The sequence below is a fragment of the Talpa europaea genome (assembly GCF_964194135.1).
Source record: "Talpa europaea genome assembly, chromosome: 1".
In the NCBI taxonomy this organism is placed as follows: Eukaryota; Metazoa; Chordata; class Mammalia; order Eulipotyphla; family Talpidae; genus Talpa; species Talpa europaea.
The window spans coordinates 43,253,489-43,272,194 of NC_140073.1; the positions used below are offsets into that span (position 1 = coordinate 43,253,489).

The 18,706-nt window shown below is 45.4% G+C and overlaps 1 protein-coding gene across 1 annotated transcript; it reads right to left on the reverse strand.

Moving 5' to 3' along the window:
- Nucleotides 1–558: 558 nt before the first annotated feature.
- LOC311178760 (E3 ubiquitin-protein ligase TRIM34-like) lies at nucleotides 559–11,261 on the reverse strand (the record flags this gene model as incomplete). Its single annotated transcript, XM_084245494.1, is given in 10 exon segments — nucleotides 559–1,124; nucleotides 1,480–1,506; nucleotides 2,099–2,199; nucleotides 3,587–3,609; nucleotides 5,288–5,518; nucleotides 6,152–6,247; nucleotides 6,867–7,297; nucleotides 7,300–7,342; nucleotides 7,345–7,369; nucleotides 11,176–11,261. Coding segments are annotated over 10 exon segments (1,629 nt in total).
- Nucleotides 11,262–18,706: the final 7,445 nt, after the last annotated feature.

Here is an 18,706-nt window from a genome sequence, read left to right on the forward strand (position 1 = left end):
CTTTATCTCTGGTGAATCCTCTCACCCCCCTCATTTCTGGCCTATACCCCAGTTCTTTTATGCAAAAATAAAATAAATAAATAAAAATAACTTGGGAGCAGTTTAAAATCCAGTTTGTGTCCTAAAAAGAAACTCAGAATGTATACATAGTGTCTACTTTGTAAAAGATGAAACAGATTTAAACTCAAACAATAAGTATGCAGAATTTTTCTGAGTGTATATCTGTCTATATATATAGAGAGAGACACACACACATAGACATATATATATATATACACACACACTCAGTAAAAATTCTACACATATATACAATTATATATATATAATGTGTGTATATATAAATATATATAATATTATAAATAATTTCCTTGATTTTCTGTTGACTGTGGCATATCCTGGGAATCAGACAGGCATACACCCAGGAACTCATTAGTCATGAGTGGAGAGGGACTATGGGCTGTCTTAGATAACATGGATGGTGGCAAACAGGCTTTGCCCTGTCTCTTCAAATGAGTTAGAAAGAAAAACCTGGAGAACTGGGGGAGGGAATGAGAAGGTTCAGAAGCTTGGTGGGCACAAGGTCATGGGAGCTGGACAGTCCCAGGGATTGAAATATGGATACGCAGCCTGAGAAAAGCAACATTTAGAGAACTTGTAGATGAGTGACCCATGATTTGTGACATTGAAAAACGAGACAATGCCTGCCTCATAGTCTAGGAACACCCCAATGTGACGAGGATGAACAGGTACAGAAAGAGTCAAGACCTTGGGGTCAGAGGTGGCAGAGTCCTCAAAAGCACTGTACTCACACTGGTTCTGTAACCCTATCACCCAGTAGCCAAATCGAGGTCTGTATCTGAAGTAAACACTTGGATGATTTGTGTTTTGTCTAACACCAAACTTGACATCATGGGCGCATGTCCCAGAGTACACCCCCAGGAGCCAAGCAGTCTTCTTGGACACATCTACTTCCCAATAATATTTCCCTGAGAAGAAGTATTGGGAGCTCACGATACCATAATTATGATGCTTCATAGGCCAAATTGGCACAGGTATCACTTGTCTCTGATCTTCTGAAAGGTCAAGATTCAAATTCAGATTCACTGGATTGAGTGTAATGTCCACTGCAGGGAAAAAAAAAAAGTATAAGATCAGGTGGCAGATAAGGGGTAGGTTTATCTGTTCATATTGTGAAGAAAGAATTGAGAAGTGACTAAAAATAAACTTGGACTGGGGGAGGGGATAAAAGTTGGACCAGGGAAGGGGACAAACTGTTGCTCATAGATGTAGATGTCTATACACGTATTGTCTATACACATGTTGTCTATACACACAATACTGAGAAAAAGAAAGGTGGGGAGGGAGGAAAGAGTGGGAGGAGGCAGAATATATGGGATGAAAATCATGAGATTTAATCAAAACCACAAACTTCTGTAGGGGATGGGAACACAGTGATTTGAAGTCCCAGTAACTTCTTACCCCAGTAGCACTGGACATGTGTTAGCTCTGAAATGAAGGAAGATTTAAAAATACTGATTAGAAGCAAATAAGAAAGCATAGACAGATACCTTTCTTTCTCTGAGGAGGTGCAGGGGAGAGGGTTTACCAGGAGATTATCTAGAACTGGTGAATGAGAGCTGACCCAAACACCCAGTCATTCTCCCTTAGACAAAATGACATCTTCAATAGCATCCCTTTATATCTGAACAGCCTCCCCCTTTTATCCTGACCATGAAACTATGCCAGACACCCAGCTGTGTGTCTGCCATAAGAAGCCCGCATCTGGGGCATCCCTGGCGGTGCAAGGGGTTAAGTCTCAGCACTATGACACTATCTGTAACTACTGCAGCATGAGTTGGATCCTTAGCCAGGGAGGTGACCCACATGGCACAGCAGACCTCTCCTGTCTCACCCGCTGCTCCCCTTAGCAGTGTATTTCAATCAATCTGCCTGTTCTGTTCCCCACTCTGTCTCTGGTGAATCCTCTCACCTCTGCACCTTTGGCCTGTACCCCAGTTCTTGTGTGCATAAATAAATAAACCTTAAAAAAAAAAAAAAACCCTGCCCGCATCCACACTCTTGCCTGGGCCCTGCTCACCTCTAAACATTTCCAACATCCCACTCAGATCTGGAGCACGGAATACACTCTTCAGTTTCTTGGAAACAGTTTTTGGCTTCTTTAGTGTCCAGATCTCACTCCTAGTAATGACAAAAAACTCAATCCCACATCTATTATCTAGTTTCCCTCCAATATCACTACCTTCTTTTCCTTCCACATCACTGATGCCTTGAGAAGTCTGAGGAGGGGGGAATGGAGATGCCTGACCCTGGGGTCCTAGGGAGTGAGCTCCTGTCCACCTTTTCACTTACCCTCTGTGTGACCCTGCACAGGTCATCAACTCTAAGAAGCAGTTACTTCCTCTAAAGATGGAATAATTAGAGGGATTGGAGGGAGGAGCACAGGGGACTAGGTGATGGTGCACAGGAGCATTGGTGAAGGAAAGTCTATGGGGACTACACCTGGGGGGAAGCAAATATTGTTTAAAAATGAACAATGATATAAAATATAAATAATTAAAAAATATGTAAAAATATATTTCTCCCTCCTGTTCTGTAAAAAAAAAATATATAATAATGGAGTAATTTACTCTTCCCTTGATAATTCATGAAAACAATACAAAATTATATAAAATAACATGAAGGAAAAAGATTTGTTACCTTTAAATAAAAGGTGTTAAGATGTGGAAAAATCACTGCATCACAGTGACTCTCCCAAGGAGGGGCAGGAGGGGTGAGAGACATGTATTCCCAGGCACATCAGCAGTAAGGCTGTGCATCCTTGCTGCAATGTGGGTCTCTCTTCTGGAGAGCTGATTAATCTATACCTTAGCTGAAGCCTGAACCCCCATGGGGTGGCTCAAAAAAAACATTTGCGTTCTCAGGTTCTCTGAGAAAGGAGTTATGAATACCAAACTGCAAGAAATTTGATTCTGCCAGGTGGGTTGGTGACTTTAGTCCACAAGGATGACACTTTCCCACATGAGCTGCAAAAGTGTGTCCACAGGAGGAGAATCAGTATCGATATCAGGGTCAGTCATTAACTCCAAGGCTGTAGGTCTTTAATGTTTGAGGCCATCCAAGGAGAATCTTGTAGAATGACCTGGTCTTTCTATTTCCAGGTGAGCAGAGTAGATGTAAAGGAGTTGCCTGCTCTATTTTAGGGCTTGACAAGTCTGCCCGTGTGACAAGTCAAGCACCTACAAAATACAGGAACCAGAGTAAGGACAGAAGATACAATAAATGACTGAAGTCACGGGAGTCTGAAAGCAAAATCCCTTGTCTCTGTTATCCTTACTAGCCTAACTCTGGGGCTCTACCCACGAAATTCACTGCCATGCAATCTGGTCCATTCTCAATAGATAAGGAACACTTAAATCTTCAGTTAAGATCACCAATTCAAAATAATATTACATGAGAATTTCTCTACTCTGGAGAATTTTTCACTCTGATTTACCACCAGATATCTCTCATGGCCACAAACCTTTCTTCATAACACAAAGCACTGCTCCTGGACACTTATACTCACCATTTCATGATTCCACTCATGTCCTAGGACAAAAAAGAAAACATGAGTCAAAGAGCGTAGAGTACAGCAGGGTCAATAAAAGAAAGAATGGAAAAAAATAGAGAAAATCCAAGAAACCAAAAGTGAATGATTTGAAAATATCAACAAATGAACAACCCCTTAGTTAGATACATGAAGAAAAAATGAGAAGGAAGGCAAATTACTACAATCCGGAATGAAAGAGTAGGTGTAACATTGACCTAAAACATGGAGAGACTGAAATGGAAAATAGAAACTCTGGCAAGGAAATGTCCAGGCCCACATGACTTCACTGGTTAAAGGTTTAAAGAAGAAATAATATAATACAAACACTTTATAAATTCTTCCTCCCACATTAGAAAAGGATGGAATATTTCCTAATTAATTCTATGGGGCCACGACTACTCTGGCACTAAAATCAGACATCACAAGAAGAGTAATCTACAGACCAATATCCATTATGGATATAGATGGAATCTTTGACAAGACACTAGAAAATCAAATCTGGCAAAGCAGAAAAGATTATACAATCTGGCCCAGTGGGATTTTCCCCAGAAACTCAGGATTGATTTAACATACGAAAACAGTCAATATAATACATCATATTAAAATAAAATACAGAATAAAAGATTTAAAAACACATAATAATTTAAATAGGCAGACAAAAATATCTGACAAAATTCAACATCCTTTTGTGATTAAAAACAAAATAGGAATAGAAGGGCTCTTCCTAAGCCTAATAAAAGGTATCTATGAAAAACCTACAGATAACATCATACTTAATGGTGATAAATCAAATCATTTTTTCTTAAAATCAAGAACTAGACACAAGTCTCTCTCTACTTCCACTCAACATAGAACTGGACATTCTAGTCAAGACAATTAGGCAAGGAAAAGGAATAAAAATCATCTATGTTGAAAAAGAAGAGGTAAAACTATCTCTACTTGCAGAATACATGACCGCACATATAGAAAAGGTCTGCTTTACACAGAGCCTACAGGAAGCCTCTGCTCTTCTGATTTTAGCTCCCAAGTGGGTTCTATAAATCTAAACATCTATCATTGTCTATTGTCTCAATCATGTGTCCATATATGATAGTATTTCCCACAATGAGGAAGATACAGGACACCAACAACTTAGAATATCTAAAATGTAACCAAATAGCCACCAACAATATTGGTTCCTCTCTTATATCTACTTGTCAAAAATGGTACTGCTATTTATTCAGTCTCTGTCCCAAATACTAAGACATAATACCAAGCCAAGCCACTCCACACCTTTAACTTCTTTTTTGCCATCTGCATTTGCCATTCTTTTTCTGCCATAATGCAATCACCATTATGGATTCCTTTGCTTTTTACAATATGCACCAATATATGCGGTCTTACAATTAAAGCTACTGACCAGCTATAAGCCAAAGGAGTGTTTCTTACTTTTTATATTAGTATCATTCGGTTGTGCATGAAAGAGAAGTCAACTAAAATCACCGTAATGGAAGAAGAAAAAACATGGCTTATGGCCAAAAGACATCATGTCTGTCACCCATGGATATTTTTTAATTATCCTATGACATCTCAAACGGATGGCACAGAAGGGCTTCCAGGAAGCTCACACCACCAGGACACAGGAGAGAAGGTAACAGATTATGCCCCAAGAGTCTGAGAATGGAGCATCCTACTTACCTGCAGCAACTCCTTCTCTGACCATTCTCTGCGACGCTCCAGATCTGAGATGAGCTCTTTCAGCAGCTGGCTCTGCTGCGCCAGCTCAGCCTCAGCCTCAGCTAAGTTATCCAATGTCTTCTTCTCCTCTTCCTCCAATTTTTGCAGCTCTCTTTGTTCCTCACAGTCCAGGATGCTCCTAAGCTGATTAAATTCTGTGTGTATCCTTTGTCTCTCCATCTGTATCTGATACTGCAAGATTGGACAAGAGAGAGGTGATGAGCCTGTCAGACAGAGTCTACTGAACAAAGAATTAGGAGGCTGGAAAAGGAGTATTTTTCCCAGGAATTCTAGCTAGTAGGGGAGTAGAAGCAAGGGGGTAACTTTTGGGAAAAGCTGCTTTTTATTCTACTATTTTCCCTTCATATCAAAACAGGCCTCAGACTATTTTATTTAGGCAAACTCAGGGAAAAAGGTAAAGCCTGAGAGGTTTCAGCTGTAGACAAGTATCCTCCTATAATACCACTTTTCCAAGTTTGAACTTCGAGGAAAAATTTGGTGCTTTGTCCATTGTTTTCCACTGGAGGTGTCAGAGCCTCGTGGGAAAAGAATGGATAACAGAATTCTCTAATCTTCCTCACCATCACGGCATGTGTGTGTGTGTGTGTGTGTTTGTGTGTGTGTTCAATTCCAAATATCTGCATGTAGTTGTAGCATATTTGCTCACTCACCCATACCCAACAGGAAAAAGAAAAGAGCCATGAATGGCTGCCGGACTCATTCGGTGCCAGGGAACAAAAAGGAAGGGGGTTCTTTATGACTGGGACCAAAGATTCTGTCAAAATTCTTGCCTCAGAAATCCCCCAGGGATCTGTCTCCTCCTACCTTCCAGGAAATTTTCTCTTCTCTGATGTCAACTTCCAGTTTCTCAGCAACCTGCTGCTCCTTCCTTAGCCTCTTCAGAGCTGCCTGGAGTTTCTCCTGTGAGAGAAGAATCACACAAGAGTCAACACCCAGATAGAGAATAAATGGGGAAGAAGTCAGATTGATCTCAAAGAGACCAGCTTATGGGAACAGATTAGAAATTGGTAACTAGAATCTATGACCTGGGAGGAAATCTGAGGAGGTGAATGTAATGGTCATTCCTGGGTGATGGAAGTCACCAATGCCTCACCAAGAGTAACCTGATTCTCTCTTCCCCAGAATAAGTATCAACTCTACCACAGCAAGGGAAGTTCTCTCCTTTTATTTACACTATTTCCACATCCAATGCACAGTGTTCAACAACAATCATTCTGTGGAGAGGAGCAATGAAGCTAACATTGGGAAGGACTTCCCCAACCCATACAACAAAAGGGAAAAAAGGAAAACCTCTCGTTCTTGACCAGGAGTTTGTGTTTTAGGCTTAACCTTTTCATAAACACAAGGAATACATTAAAAAGCCCTTCAGGTGTTACAAGCTGAGAGAGGGAAGGAAGCACACATGAAGGCTATTACAAGGCTTGGGACCATGAGGCCAGGGTGTATAAAGAAGCACAGAGAGATGAGATTTCCCATGGAGCACCACCTCTGTCTTGTCTGCCCCCACCCTGGGTCCTACCTGACATTCCTTGACTACCTCTTCCATAAAGAAAGTGTGGTGGCCACGATGATCTTTAGACCGCTCACAAAGCCAACAAATGACCTTCCTATCCTCCTTGCAGAAAAACAGCAATTTCTCTCCATGGTGCTCACAGAGATTGCTCTTCAGCTCTTCCTTGCTCAGGCTCAACTTGAGTTCTCTGAAATGCTCCACTATGTTGCCCAGATGCTGATTTGGCCGCAGGTCTCCAAAGGAGTATTTGACACCACACACAGGACAGCTGCTCTCCCCTCCTGGGTTCATCTTTGCCTCCTTGTTTCCAGTGATGCAGGTTTGGCAGAAGCTATGGCCACAACTCAAACTCAGAGGTTTTGTCAAAAGCTCCAGGCAGATGGAACAGTTCCCCTCCTCCTGTAACTTCACCAGCATTTTTAAAGACATCGCACGTCTCCTCTGAATCCTTCCTGTCCTGACTCCTGATGTTCTTCTTGTTTATAAAGATTCCTGGACAGCTGGGCAGACTGAAAGAGGATGGTATAAGAACAGCATGAAAAAATTTATGTTGTCCTATGTGTTGGATCTTCTTGTTGATCTTGGGGAGACAATCAAGAGCTGTGCAGAAATGGAACTTAACCAGGAGAAAAGTATGGACTTGCAGGCAGTCACAGCAACTTTTGGAAGGGGGAGTACAGGACAGAAGGGGTACCAGACAGAATGAATATAAGTTACATCTCAATCAAAGAGCAAATTGTTCACAAGTGACCTTAAAGTAGGGCCTAGTCAGTGTCAACTGATGGAGCTTACTTTTATTTTTATTTATTTTTTAAGATTTATATATTAATGCATACAAGAACCGGGGCACAGGCCAGAGGTATGGGGTGTGAGTGGATTCAGCAGAGACTGAGTGGGGAGCAGAACAGACTGAGGGGAGCAGTGGGCGAGACAGGAGAGGTCTACTATGCACATGGGTTAGCCAGAGGTTAGCTTCCTGGCTGGGGATCAACTCATGCTACTGTGGCTGCGGTTTCATAGTACTGAGACTTAACTCCTGCGCCTCCAGGGAGGCCCTGGAGCTTAGTTCTTAGCAAAACCACTGAATCTGTGGGCTTTTCCTGAGCAATATAATTAACTCTGAACAAAGAAAAATAGTGAGGAAGTGAGGTAACAATGCAAAGGTATGTGTAAGAGGAAAAGTGATGAAAGAGTTCAAGGACAGATGAGGTCACCAGCATGAATGCGCCTCTGAACAAGCAGGCCTATCCAGGAAAGTGCAAATAGATTCCTGGGATGGGAGCTCTGAATCTGGATGACACAGGATAAAGGCGGGCACAGAGTCAGGCAGTAGGTCTGTTACCCAAGCTGCTGTCCTCCAGCAGGCTTACAGCTGGGGATGTCAGGAAGGGAACTGAAAGCTCTGGGTGGTTGCCAGATGGGGAGGGATTCAACTTTAATATTTATCTCTGATCTTTCTTCTGAAGAGGTGGAGGTTGAGAAGACTCGTGTGTGTGTGTGTGTGTGTGTGTGTGTGTGTGTTGGGGGGGGGCGGGAAGCATTCCAAGCTTTCCATCCCCCTCAACTAAATAGATAAAAACTATAAAATAGGAAGGGAATGGGGATAGCCTGTAGGAAACAGAGCACGCCCCTTCTTGGACACTTTTCTTTCAAGGTTTTCTCCAGACTCAAGGTTGCCATCTGTCTGCACTTAAAGTGGGAAACCTGCAAGCTGGCTTTCCTGCTGGTCAGAGCTAGTATGGGCCAGAAACAAAACTCACCTAATTTCTATTTTTTAAAAGATTTATTTATTTATGCATACAAGAGCTGGGGTACAGGCCAGAGGTGTGGGGGGTGAGAGGATTCACCAGAGACAGCGTGGGGAGCAGAACAGGCAGATTAACTAAAGTACACTGCTGAGGGGAGCAGCGGGTGAGTCAGGAGAGGTCTGCTGCACCATGTGGGTTGCTCCCTGGGTGGCCTGGGATTGAACTCATGCTGCAGCAGCCAAAGACAGCTTCATATGTTGCGTCTTAACCCCTTGCACCATCAGGGAGGCCCAAATTTCTATTTTTTTTAAAGATTTATTTATTTATGCATACAAGAACTGGGGTACAGGCCAGAGGTGTGGGGGGTGAGAGGATTTACCAGAACAGGCAGATCAACTGAAATACACTGCTGAAGGTGTTACAGGGCAGAGACGGGGCACCCCGGAGACCCCAAACCTGCCTGCTCTATATAGGTTCTGCCATCTGCTGCATCAACACAAAACATGTAAGACTTTAATGGGAAGGAACTTTAATACAATTAGTAAACAATACAGAAAAGAATATAGTTTTCAAATCAAGCACCCACAGTTACCCATCCCCTGGTAAGTAAAAGTCCACCCAAACAGGATTGGCCCAGAGCAAGGCCCAAAAGTTGCCACAGTTGAAAGCACCTTCCAGTGGGGACCCACAAGGGTCAGAAACAACAGACAAGTTTGGGAGGAAAAGAGCAAAATCAAAACCAAGATAAAAGCTGCCATTGTCACCTCCCCACGGGTCTCTCACCCGCATCTGTATCACCCAGTCCACGACCAAAAGGCAAGCGCAGTATCGTCACGTGTCTCTTGGCTCCATGCGCCTCCTCCAGGTCTCCTTCTGGCTCTTCATCCTGCTTCCTTCCTTCTCAGTCTCCTCTGCAGTTTCTTCTCCTTTTAGTGCCACCCTCCTTTGGGTGGGGCAGGAAACCTGGAACTTTCCCTCTCTGGCGAGACCAACTTTGGTCTTGAAGCCTACATGGACCTGATGTCAAGAGTTCGATCTGATCCTATATGGAGTATTCCAACAAAGCCAGCTAAAACTGCTATTTGGTTATTTTGCCCTATGATTTTATGCAAAAATAGGTTAAATGGCTTAAAAGTAGATTTAGTTTGCAAATTTTTGCTATGCTGATTGAAAAAAATTGGGATCAAGGTGGAGAGAACTTGTTTTCAGATAAGTTGGACCAATTTTAAGATTTTTTTCCCCTGTGATTTTGATATATTTGCTATCTTGAAAGATTTATTTCTTTTGGCTTGGACCGATGGACTTTCCAGTAATGGAGGACCATCACACTGGATATTCATGGACAATGCTGCTGACTAATTGTTGCTTCTCTTACATACATTGAAACAAACAAACAAAAGACTGTCTCCTAAGACTGCACCCTGAAATCTGTGCCACCAAGATATGGTGGAATAAAAATTAAAAGGGGGGATTGTAACGGGGTGGTCCTCAGGAAAAGAGGAAATTCCAGGTTCCCTGCCCCACCGGCGGGTGGAGCTAAAGAGAAGCTGCAGAGGAGACTGAGGAAGGAAGGAGCAGGAGGGAGAGCCAGAAGGAGCCCTGGAGGAGGCACATGGAGCAGAGAAACACATGAAGAAACTGCACTTGCCTTTTGGTCGTAGATTGGTTAAAACAGACGTGGGTGAGAGACCCGTGGGGAGGTGACAATTACAGCTTTCATCTTGATTTTGCTCTTATCCTCTCGGACTTGTCTGGTCGTTTCTGATCCTTTTCTATGGGTCCCCACTGACAGATGCTTTTTTCTTGTGGCAGGCTTTCAGGCCTTGTTCTGGGCCAATCCCATTGGGGTGGAGTACTTTTACCCATGAGGGGATGGGTAACTTTGGGTGCTGGATCTAGAAACTATATTCTTTGTCTTTTCTGTATTGTTCACTAATTGTATTAAAGTTCCTTTTCATTAAAGTCTCAAATGTTTTGTGTTGATGCAGCAGATGGCAGAACCTATTTAGAGCAGGCAGGTTTGCGGGGTCTGGGGTGCCCCTCTCCCTGCCCTGTAACAAAGGAAGCAGTGGGAGAGTCAGTAGAGGTCTGCTGTGCCATGTGGGTAGCTCCCTGGGTGGGGATTGAACTGTTCTGCAGTGGCTGCAGATTGCTTCACAGTTGTGTCTTAAGCCCTTGCACCACCAGGGAGGCCCCTCACCTACTTTCATTGGTACTTTTCTCCCAGAGTCTGCCACCCTCTGCCCTGCCCCATAAAACTCCCCCACTTTCAGTTTCCAGCAAGAACTGGGGTACAGGCCAGAGATGTGGGGGGTGAGAGGAGTCACATGAGACAGAGTGGGGAGCAAAACAGGCAGACTGACTGAAATAGAGTCAGCCAATCTGCTGAGGGGAGCAGCGAGCGAGGCAGGAGAGGTCTGCTGCGCCATGTCAGTAGCTCCCTGGGTGGGGGCTGAACTGTGCTGCAGAGGCTGCAGACAGCTGCACAGGCTGCGTCTTAACCCCTTGCGCCGCCAGGGAGGCCCCTCACCTAATTTCATTGGTACTTTTCTCCCGGAGTCTCCCACCTTCCGCCCCGCCCCACAAACTCCCCCACCTTCAGGATCCAGCGAAGTCTCCACTCCGTTTGGTGAAGAGGCCCCGAGCGGCGCATGCGAGCTCAGGGTTTCTTCAGGAAGCCAGTTCAGGCTGCGAAATGAAAATGAAACTCGAGGCTTTGGCAGGAAAAGGAAAGTAGAAGGCGCTTCTGGGCCACATGGGCGACAGACCTTTAGGACCACTGGAGGCAGTAAATCTTTAGCCCCATGACACTCTAGGGAAAAAGGGAGGATTCGACCAGGTGAGCGTTTGGCAAAGTCTGCGGGCAGGTTGGGGTGTCGTAATTAGGAGGGGTGCTGCCGCCCCCTCGTGGTAGGGGCCAGGGACACAGCTAATTATCCTATAATGCTAATTACAGCTAATTATCCTACACACAGCTAATTATCCTACAAGGCTCCCACATCTAGAATTATCCATCCATAATATTAATAGTCTGAGACTGGGAAACTGTTGAAACCCTTTCTGCTTCTTAGGCTATTTACTGTGTCTCCTACTGTTAGGGGGAAAAGGATGTCCTAAAGCTAATTCCATACAGGCTTTGTGGACTCCACCCCCACCCCAGGCCAAAGCCAAAGACACTGGGAACTCCAAATCCCATCACCACCAAAGGGAAGATGGCTGGGACCTGAGGGTGGGGTTAAGCAGTGTAGGGTAAGGAAAAATGTCAGGCTTTTCTGCCCTCCCACCATCAGGATAGATGAGGGAACCCTGTGATCCAGAATGCATGCCTGATGGCGGGCACCTGAAGTGGGTACACCTGGGCTAAGACTGTGCTTTTTAAGGGCGGCGTCACAGGGACGCCAGAAGAAGCCAAAGTAGAAGCCGAAAGAGAAGCTGAGAAGCAGCAGAAGGAACGCTGGAGAGCCCAGATAGAGTGAAGACTTGCTGGGGGCTGGGAGGCCAGCACCCCTGCCTGCCATATGCCTGGTGAACCCCAATAAAAGACCTGCAAAAAACCACTGAGGACTCTGACTCCTCCTTTACCCGGTCTGCATGGGATCAGAAAACCTGCACTGTGTCCTGTCCTGCCCTTACAAGCAGCCAGGTTGGTATAAAGCCAGACACGTGGGCTTTGGAGGGGTCCCCCATTTTGGCTCTCCGCCTGCTCTCAGCATCCGGCCAGCTCGGAGAGTGCCCTTGGGTTTCCAGGTCGGCGGATCGGGTAGGACGCCAGTGTCTTTGGCTTTGGCCTGGGGTGGGGGTGGAGTCCACAAAGCCTGTATGGAATTAGCTTTATTTCCCTATTTTCTCCCTGAGTTGTACATTTTCCTTATTTCCTTTTCCCTTGTAAATAAACCTTTTATTAACCTTTTGTGTGTGCCTGTAGTGGAGTATTAATAAGTCCCTTTTAAGCACGCGGGTGAGGACCCACAGCCAGGCGACCTGTTCAATATCGGGGCTGCCCTATAACACTACCACCTTCACGGGTGTGCCTTAATTCAGCCTACCAAGTTGAGTCATCCCATCAGGTCCAGTGACTGTATCTCCAATACCTCCCTCTCACCCCCCCAGAAAACCCCACACCACCTCCTAGGAGATAGGCGTACAGGAGGTGGGTGTAAGACATGGAAGGTATTGGAAGTCTTGGCAACTGTACGGAACATGGGGTACTCGGACCCTTTTTTCACCTGCTTCCACCAGCCTCTACAGCCGCCACCTGTGGCTGTGCTTATCTCCCTGGTGTCATTGTCTGCACATGATACCGTGTAGATTGCAAGAGGCGCTTGGGAGCATGGGCAGGGGCAAACTCGCCTTCTTGATTAGGGACACTTGGGCTGAGAAGCCAGAATGCATGGGGCGTGGCATATGTAATGGATGCAGGGGAGGGGAAATAAAGGGGAGATTGCCTGGGGGCTTGTGGGCTCAGTTGCCTGCCTGTAGGGTAAAGAAAATATCAGGCTTTTCTGCCCTTCTGCCATCAGGATAGATGATAGATCCTTGTCCTGAATGCATGCCTGATGGCGGGCACCTGGAATAGGGTGTGGGCATGGGTAGATAGGATTCAGCTGAGCTAAGACTGCTTTTTAAGGGCGGTGTCACAGGGACGCCAGCAGCAGCAGTAGAAGCCGAAGCCGAAAGAGAAGCCGAGAAAGCAGCAGCAGAAGCTGAAGAGAAGCCGAGATCACCAGAGAGCCCAGATAGAGTGAAGATTTGCTGGGGGCTGGGAGGACTGCCAGCCATGTACCCGCTGAACCCCAATAAAAACATGCAAAACCACTGAGGACTCTGACTCCTCCTTTACCTGGTCTGCATGGGATCAGAAAACCTGCACTGTGCCCAGTCCTGCCCTTACACTGCCTGTCACCCTTCCTGCTGGTCTGCTTAAGAGTCCAGTCCCCTGATTCAGCATTAAAGGCATGTTGAGATACTAAAGGCTCCAAAATGTTCTTTTTGCCTGCCAGAATCAATAATGACCCTGCTGCAATCGATAGTGACCCTGCTGCCTGGGATGGTTGCACAAAAGCTACAAAGGACCAAGGAGATTTTTGAGTGTTGGGAATTTTCTAAGACTTGATTGCGTAGTAGTTATGCAGGTGTAAAGATGTCAAAATTCATAGGGCAGCACACTCTTTCAGAGTGCATGTGATTTTCCGTATTACATACCTCAATGACACTGATTATAAATGAAAACTGAAAGTTTTCCAGATGGTTCTTACTAGAGTCTGAGGTTAAGAACCACCTGTCTGCACTCAAAGCAGGAAGCCAGCTTGTGCTGGCTCTTCTTCCGTTCAGAACTAGTGTAGATCTTAAGTGGTGAATTGGGTTTTGGAAGCTCTGAAACTAATTGATATCTTTCAAATAGTAAATAAGATAGATTTGTTCAATCATTATCGTTCAGTTGTCCTTCAGACAAATTTTGTCACTTGGGCTTTTTCCTTCTCTCTCTTTTTTTAAAGATTTATTTATTATTTATACAAGAGCTGGGGTATAGGCCAGATGCGCGGGAGACAGAGCGAGGAACAGAACAGGCAGACTGATGAAATACACTGCTGAGGGGAGCGGCGGGCAAGACAGGAGAGGTCTGCTCGCCATGTGGGTTGCTCTGAGGCCGCCCGGTGGGGGTTGAACCGGTGCTGCAGAGGCTGCGGACAGCTTCACAGCGCTGCGCTCAACCACCTGCGCCACCAGGGAGGCCCTCCTTCTCTTTTTTAAACTTTATTTCTCTGTGAATTCGATGGGCTTGCAGACATTTTTGTTAGTTTCTTAACCATCTAAATGGTTGTTTTATCAGCATGCTAAAAGTACAAAAAAACAAAAACCTGCCACCGTTGGAAAGTCAGCCTAGGGTATCAAGAATCTTCAAGTTCATCACTCTCAGCTGACCTGTTCTTCTGGGAGGCAGGAAAGGCCTGGATGAAAGGAGAAGCACCTTTGGTGTATAGAATCTACAATGGTTTCATGGATTGTACTTGGATCTTTAGGCAAACAGAAGAGGCCACAGAGGTGGGCAAGGGACACATCAAGACTCATTTTTTTTTTTTTAATGTTTCTTCATATTTACTACTTTCTTTCTCTTTCCTTTTTTTTTTTTTTTAAGATTTATTTATTTATACATGCACTGGGTACAGTCAGAAGCACGGGAGGGTGAGAGAATTCACCAGAGACAGAGCAGAACAGGCAGACTGATGAAGTACACTGCTGAGGGGAGCAGCGGGCGGCAGGAGAGGTCTGCACGTCATGTGGGACTCTAGCCTGGCGGCCGGGGATCGAACCGGTGTCGCAGAGGCTGTGGGCAGCTTTGCAACCCAGCGCTCAACCGCTGCGCCACCGGGGAGGCCCAAGACTCATTTATATAGGCAGAGAGAAAGCTAGGAAATATCTGGAGAATGATGGCAACCACATAGAGGAAAATGTCAGCCAGCCCCCTGGCTCCATTATTTGCTCTTAGTTCCCATAACCTCCTAGAGCAGAGCCCAGCAAGGTTTTCTTCCCTCACGCCTCCACTTGCAGGAACGATTCGGAAGCCTGCATCTCCACAATATCAATACGCATAAGACTTCGTAGACTTGTCAGTCTACGATGGTGCCATAACAATTGCCATCCCAATTGGGATGGTGCCATTTCTGGGGCCAGGAGGCTTTGTTAAAAAGATGACAACTTTGCTGTGCTGGTCTTTTTGTTTGTGTTTTCTATTCCAAGTCTTTTTTAAATCTGTAACCAATGTCTCTTTGTTCTGCAGCCATCCCAGGCTGGGTAGGTTCACTGTCAGTTCAGGCAGCTTGAAAGAGAACCTAGGCACACTTGGCATCACACTCCAGGGTAAGTGAAAAAGTATCAGGCTTTTCCGCCCTCCCGCCTTTAGTATTAATGATGGATCCCTGCGGTCCTACATGCATGCTTAATGGCGGACACCTGGAGTAGGGTGTGGGCATGCATAGGTGGGCACACCTGGGCTGAGACTGGGCTTACAAGGGCGGCCTCACGGGGATGCCAGCAGAAGAGAGTAGCAGAATGGGAGCAGAGCCAGCAGAGAAGCAGAGAGCACCACGAGAGAATGCCAGAGTCCAGAAAGAGTGAAGATTCGGGGAGGTCTCCCTGGTGGTGCAAGTGATTATGACAGCACTATGAAGCTCTCTGCAGTCACTGCAGCACGAGTTCAATCTCTGGCAAGGGAGGTGACCCACATGGTGCAGCAGACCTCTCCTGTCTCATCCACTGCTCCCCATCAGCAGTGTATTTCAGTTGATCCACCTGTTCTGTTCCCACTCTGTCTCCGGTGAATCCTCACCCACCCCCCACACTTCTGGCCTGTACCCCAGCTCTTGTATGCATAAATAAATCTTAAAAAAATAAAGAGTGAAGATTCACCCGGGGCTGGGAGGCCTGCCAGACTCCAGGTTCCCCCGACCCCCAGCCACCTAGCCCCCCTGCTTTGTTAAAAGCTCAATAAAAGCCTGAAAAGCCACCTAGGGTTCCAGGACTCTCCTTTATCTATCTGCTTGGATCATAGAAAACCTGCTCTGTGATTTCCTGCTCCTATAATCCCCACAGGTTAGGGGAGACAAGCCAACAGGGAGACAGCAACATGGGGCCCCCAATGAATCCCTATACTGTCTTTCCTCTCTTAGCCGCTCACTGCCGCTCTCCACTGCAGTCTGCTGTAAGGTCTTCTGCAGCCTCCTGTCCCCTGATGGCCACACTGAGTCCTCGGTGATACCGCCCTTACATGCGCTGTCTCTCAGCTTAGGTGTGCCCACCTACACACACCCACACACTACAGATGCAGCCATCAGGCAAGCCTGTAAGCCCACAGGTGTCAATCATTGATGCTAATGGTGGGAGGGTGGAAAAAACCTGATAACTTCCATCTATCCTACACTCTTCAACTGGGGGACTGGGAACTTCACAGAAGGAGAGACTTGAATACCCCTGGAGAGCTTTCAGATACCAAATGTGTAACTCATAAAGAGAAAAACTGAGCAACACCAACCTTTTGACTCTTTGGGCCTTTCTGGACCCTTCCCTTGCTGTGCTGCCAGCTCAGTCCGCATGCTGGAAATGCCATCATCCCCAAAGATTCCTGACCTGTGGCATAGCCCTGGTCCTCTCTAAGAGGGCAGTGACCCGGATCTAGTTAGTCAAATTGCTGTGACAAGTCGGTAAGTAGCTGGCAGCTGCCAGCAGTCCACAGGCATTGTGACCTACATCGTGTGCACCACCAGGAGCAAAGCAAGCTGTCCTTCTGGAGGGGTAACCTGGCCACGTTATTTGCTACTTCTGCATGCAGGCCCTGACTTCTCCTTCAAAGACGAGTACTAACAGATCTTTGCGGGAGGTGTGGGCAAGCACATGCCGTTCTGGAGGTGTTTTGCCAGCAATCTGACCTCTGGAAGGGCGACTGGAGTCATGTATTTCTGCTTTGATAACCCTCTGGATTTCTCCAGAACTGGTCTGACAGCTAGGTTGGGAAATCAGGCAGAGTGGACATGGGCCAAAGGTGAAAATCAAAAAATCTGATGGCAATTGGGACATGTATCAGCTTCTCAGTGTCTCCAGACATCATCATCTATGGGGGGGGGGGCACTTTGGCATGTGCCACACAGTCAAAGATATGCCTCCCAACCTCATGAACACCCACATCATAGTGAGCTGGATGATCACCCAGGATGGTGCCCAGCATGGCTTCCCAACCCTTAGATATCATACAGCAGTGAATGATGTTGCAGTCAGGGTGCAAAGGTGCTGACATCATGTACCATACCCCATTATCTGTGATTGCTAGATTTTCAAAGACTAAGATGGCAAAGCCTTCTTTAAGGACAGGTGGTCCAAAGTGCTCAGGGGTAGGTGGGGAGGATGCATGCTGGATCCCCAGGGAATTATGCTGAGTGATATAAATCCTATCTTTAAGTGCTACATGCTGTATGATTCCTTTATTTCTTTAATATTTTTTTAAAGATTTATATATGCATACAAGAATTGGGGTACAGGCCGTGGGGGGGTGTGTGTGAAAGGATTTACCAGAGACAGAGTGGGGAACAGAACAGGCAGATTGACTGAAATACTGCTGAGGTGAGCAGCAGGTCAGTCAGGAGAAGTCTGCTGTGCCATGTGAGTCACCTCCCTGGCTGGGGATTGAACTCATGCTGCAGTGGCTGCGGATTGCTTCATAGGGCTGCATCTTAACCCCTTGAGCCACCAGGGGGGCCCTTGCATGATTCCATTTATAAAATATTCATGAAGGTAACAGAATTGTAGAGATGGAAGACCTGTTAGTGTTTGCCAGGAGCCAGATATGAAAGAGGAGGAATATAGGTGAGAGCACAAAATGACAGCATGAGCAGGGACAGGACAATTCTGTGCTTAGTTGTGGGGGTGCTTCTACTACTCTCCAATGTCATATAATTACTGAGCTCTATACGTACAGAGACAAAAGACCATACACACTAGTGCTTGTAAAACTGGTGAACTCTAGTCAGTTCTGTGGGTTGTACCAATGTCAACCTTATGGTTTTGATTTTGTACTATACTTAGACAAGATGTTACCACAGGGCAAAACTGGATGATGGGTAAACAAGACCTTCCAGAACATTATCCTCTTGCAACTTCCTGTGAATTTGTAATTTTTGGAAAATAAAGTTTAAAGAATTTGTTGAATGTGAAATAGGTATTTTTAGATGGAAATAGTAATTATTATAAATATATATAGCATTATATACCCAATATCATTCTAAGCACTTTGCATATATTAACCCGTTTAATGCTCATAAGAGCTCAATAAAGTTGACAAAATAATCCTCACTGAGAGATGAGAAAATGAAAAAGGAGAAGAGGATGTGCATAACACTCAAGTTCTAGTTTAGAGGGACTTTTCGTGATTAATGGAAAAAGACAAAAGGAAAGATATACACATTGTTAGTGGAGAGAAATTACATAACTCTTCTGAGTGCAGTTTTATAGGTTTCATAAAAAAATCAATAAAATCTGCAGTAGCATTCCTAGGACTTTATACTTAAAAAATGGAAAGTTCAGAGTAAGCTTTATGTATGAGATACTCAA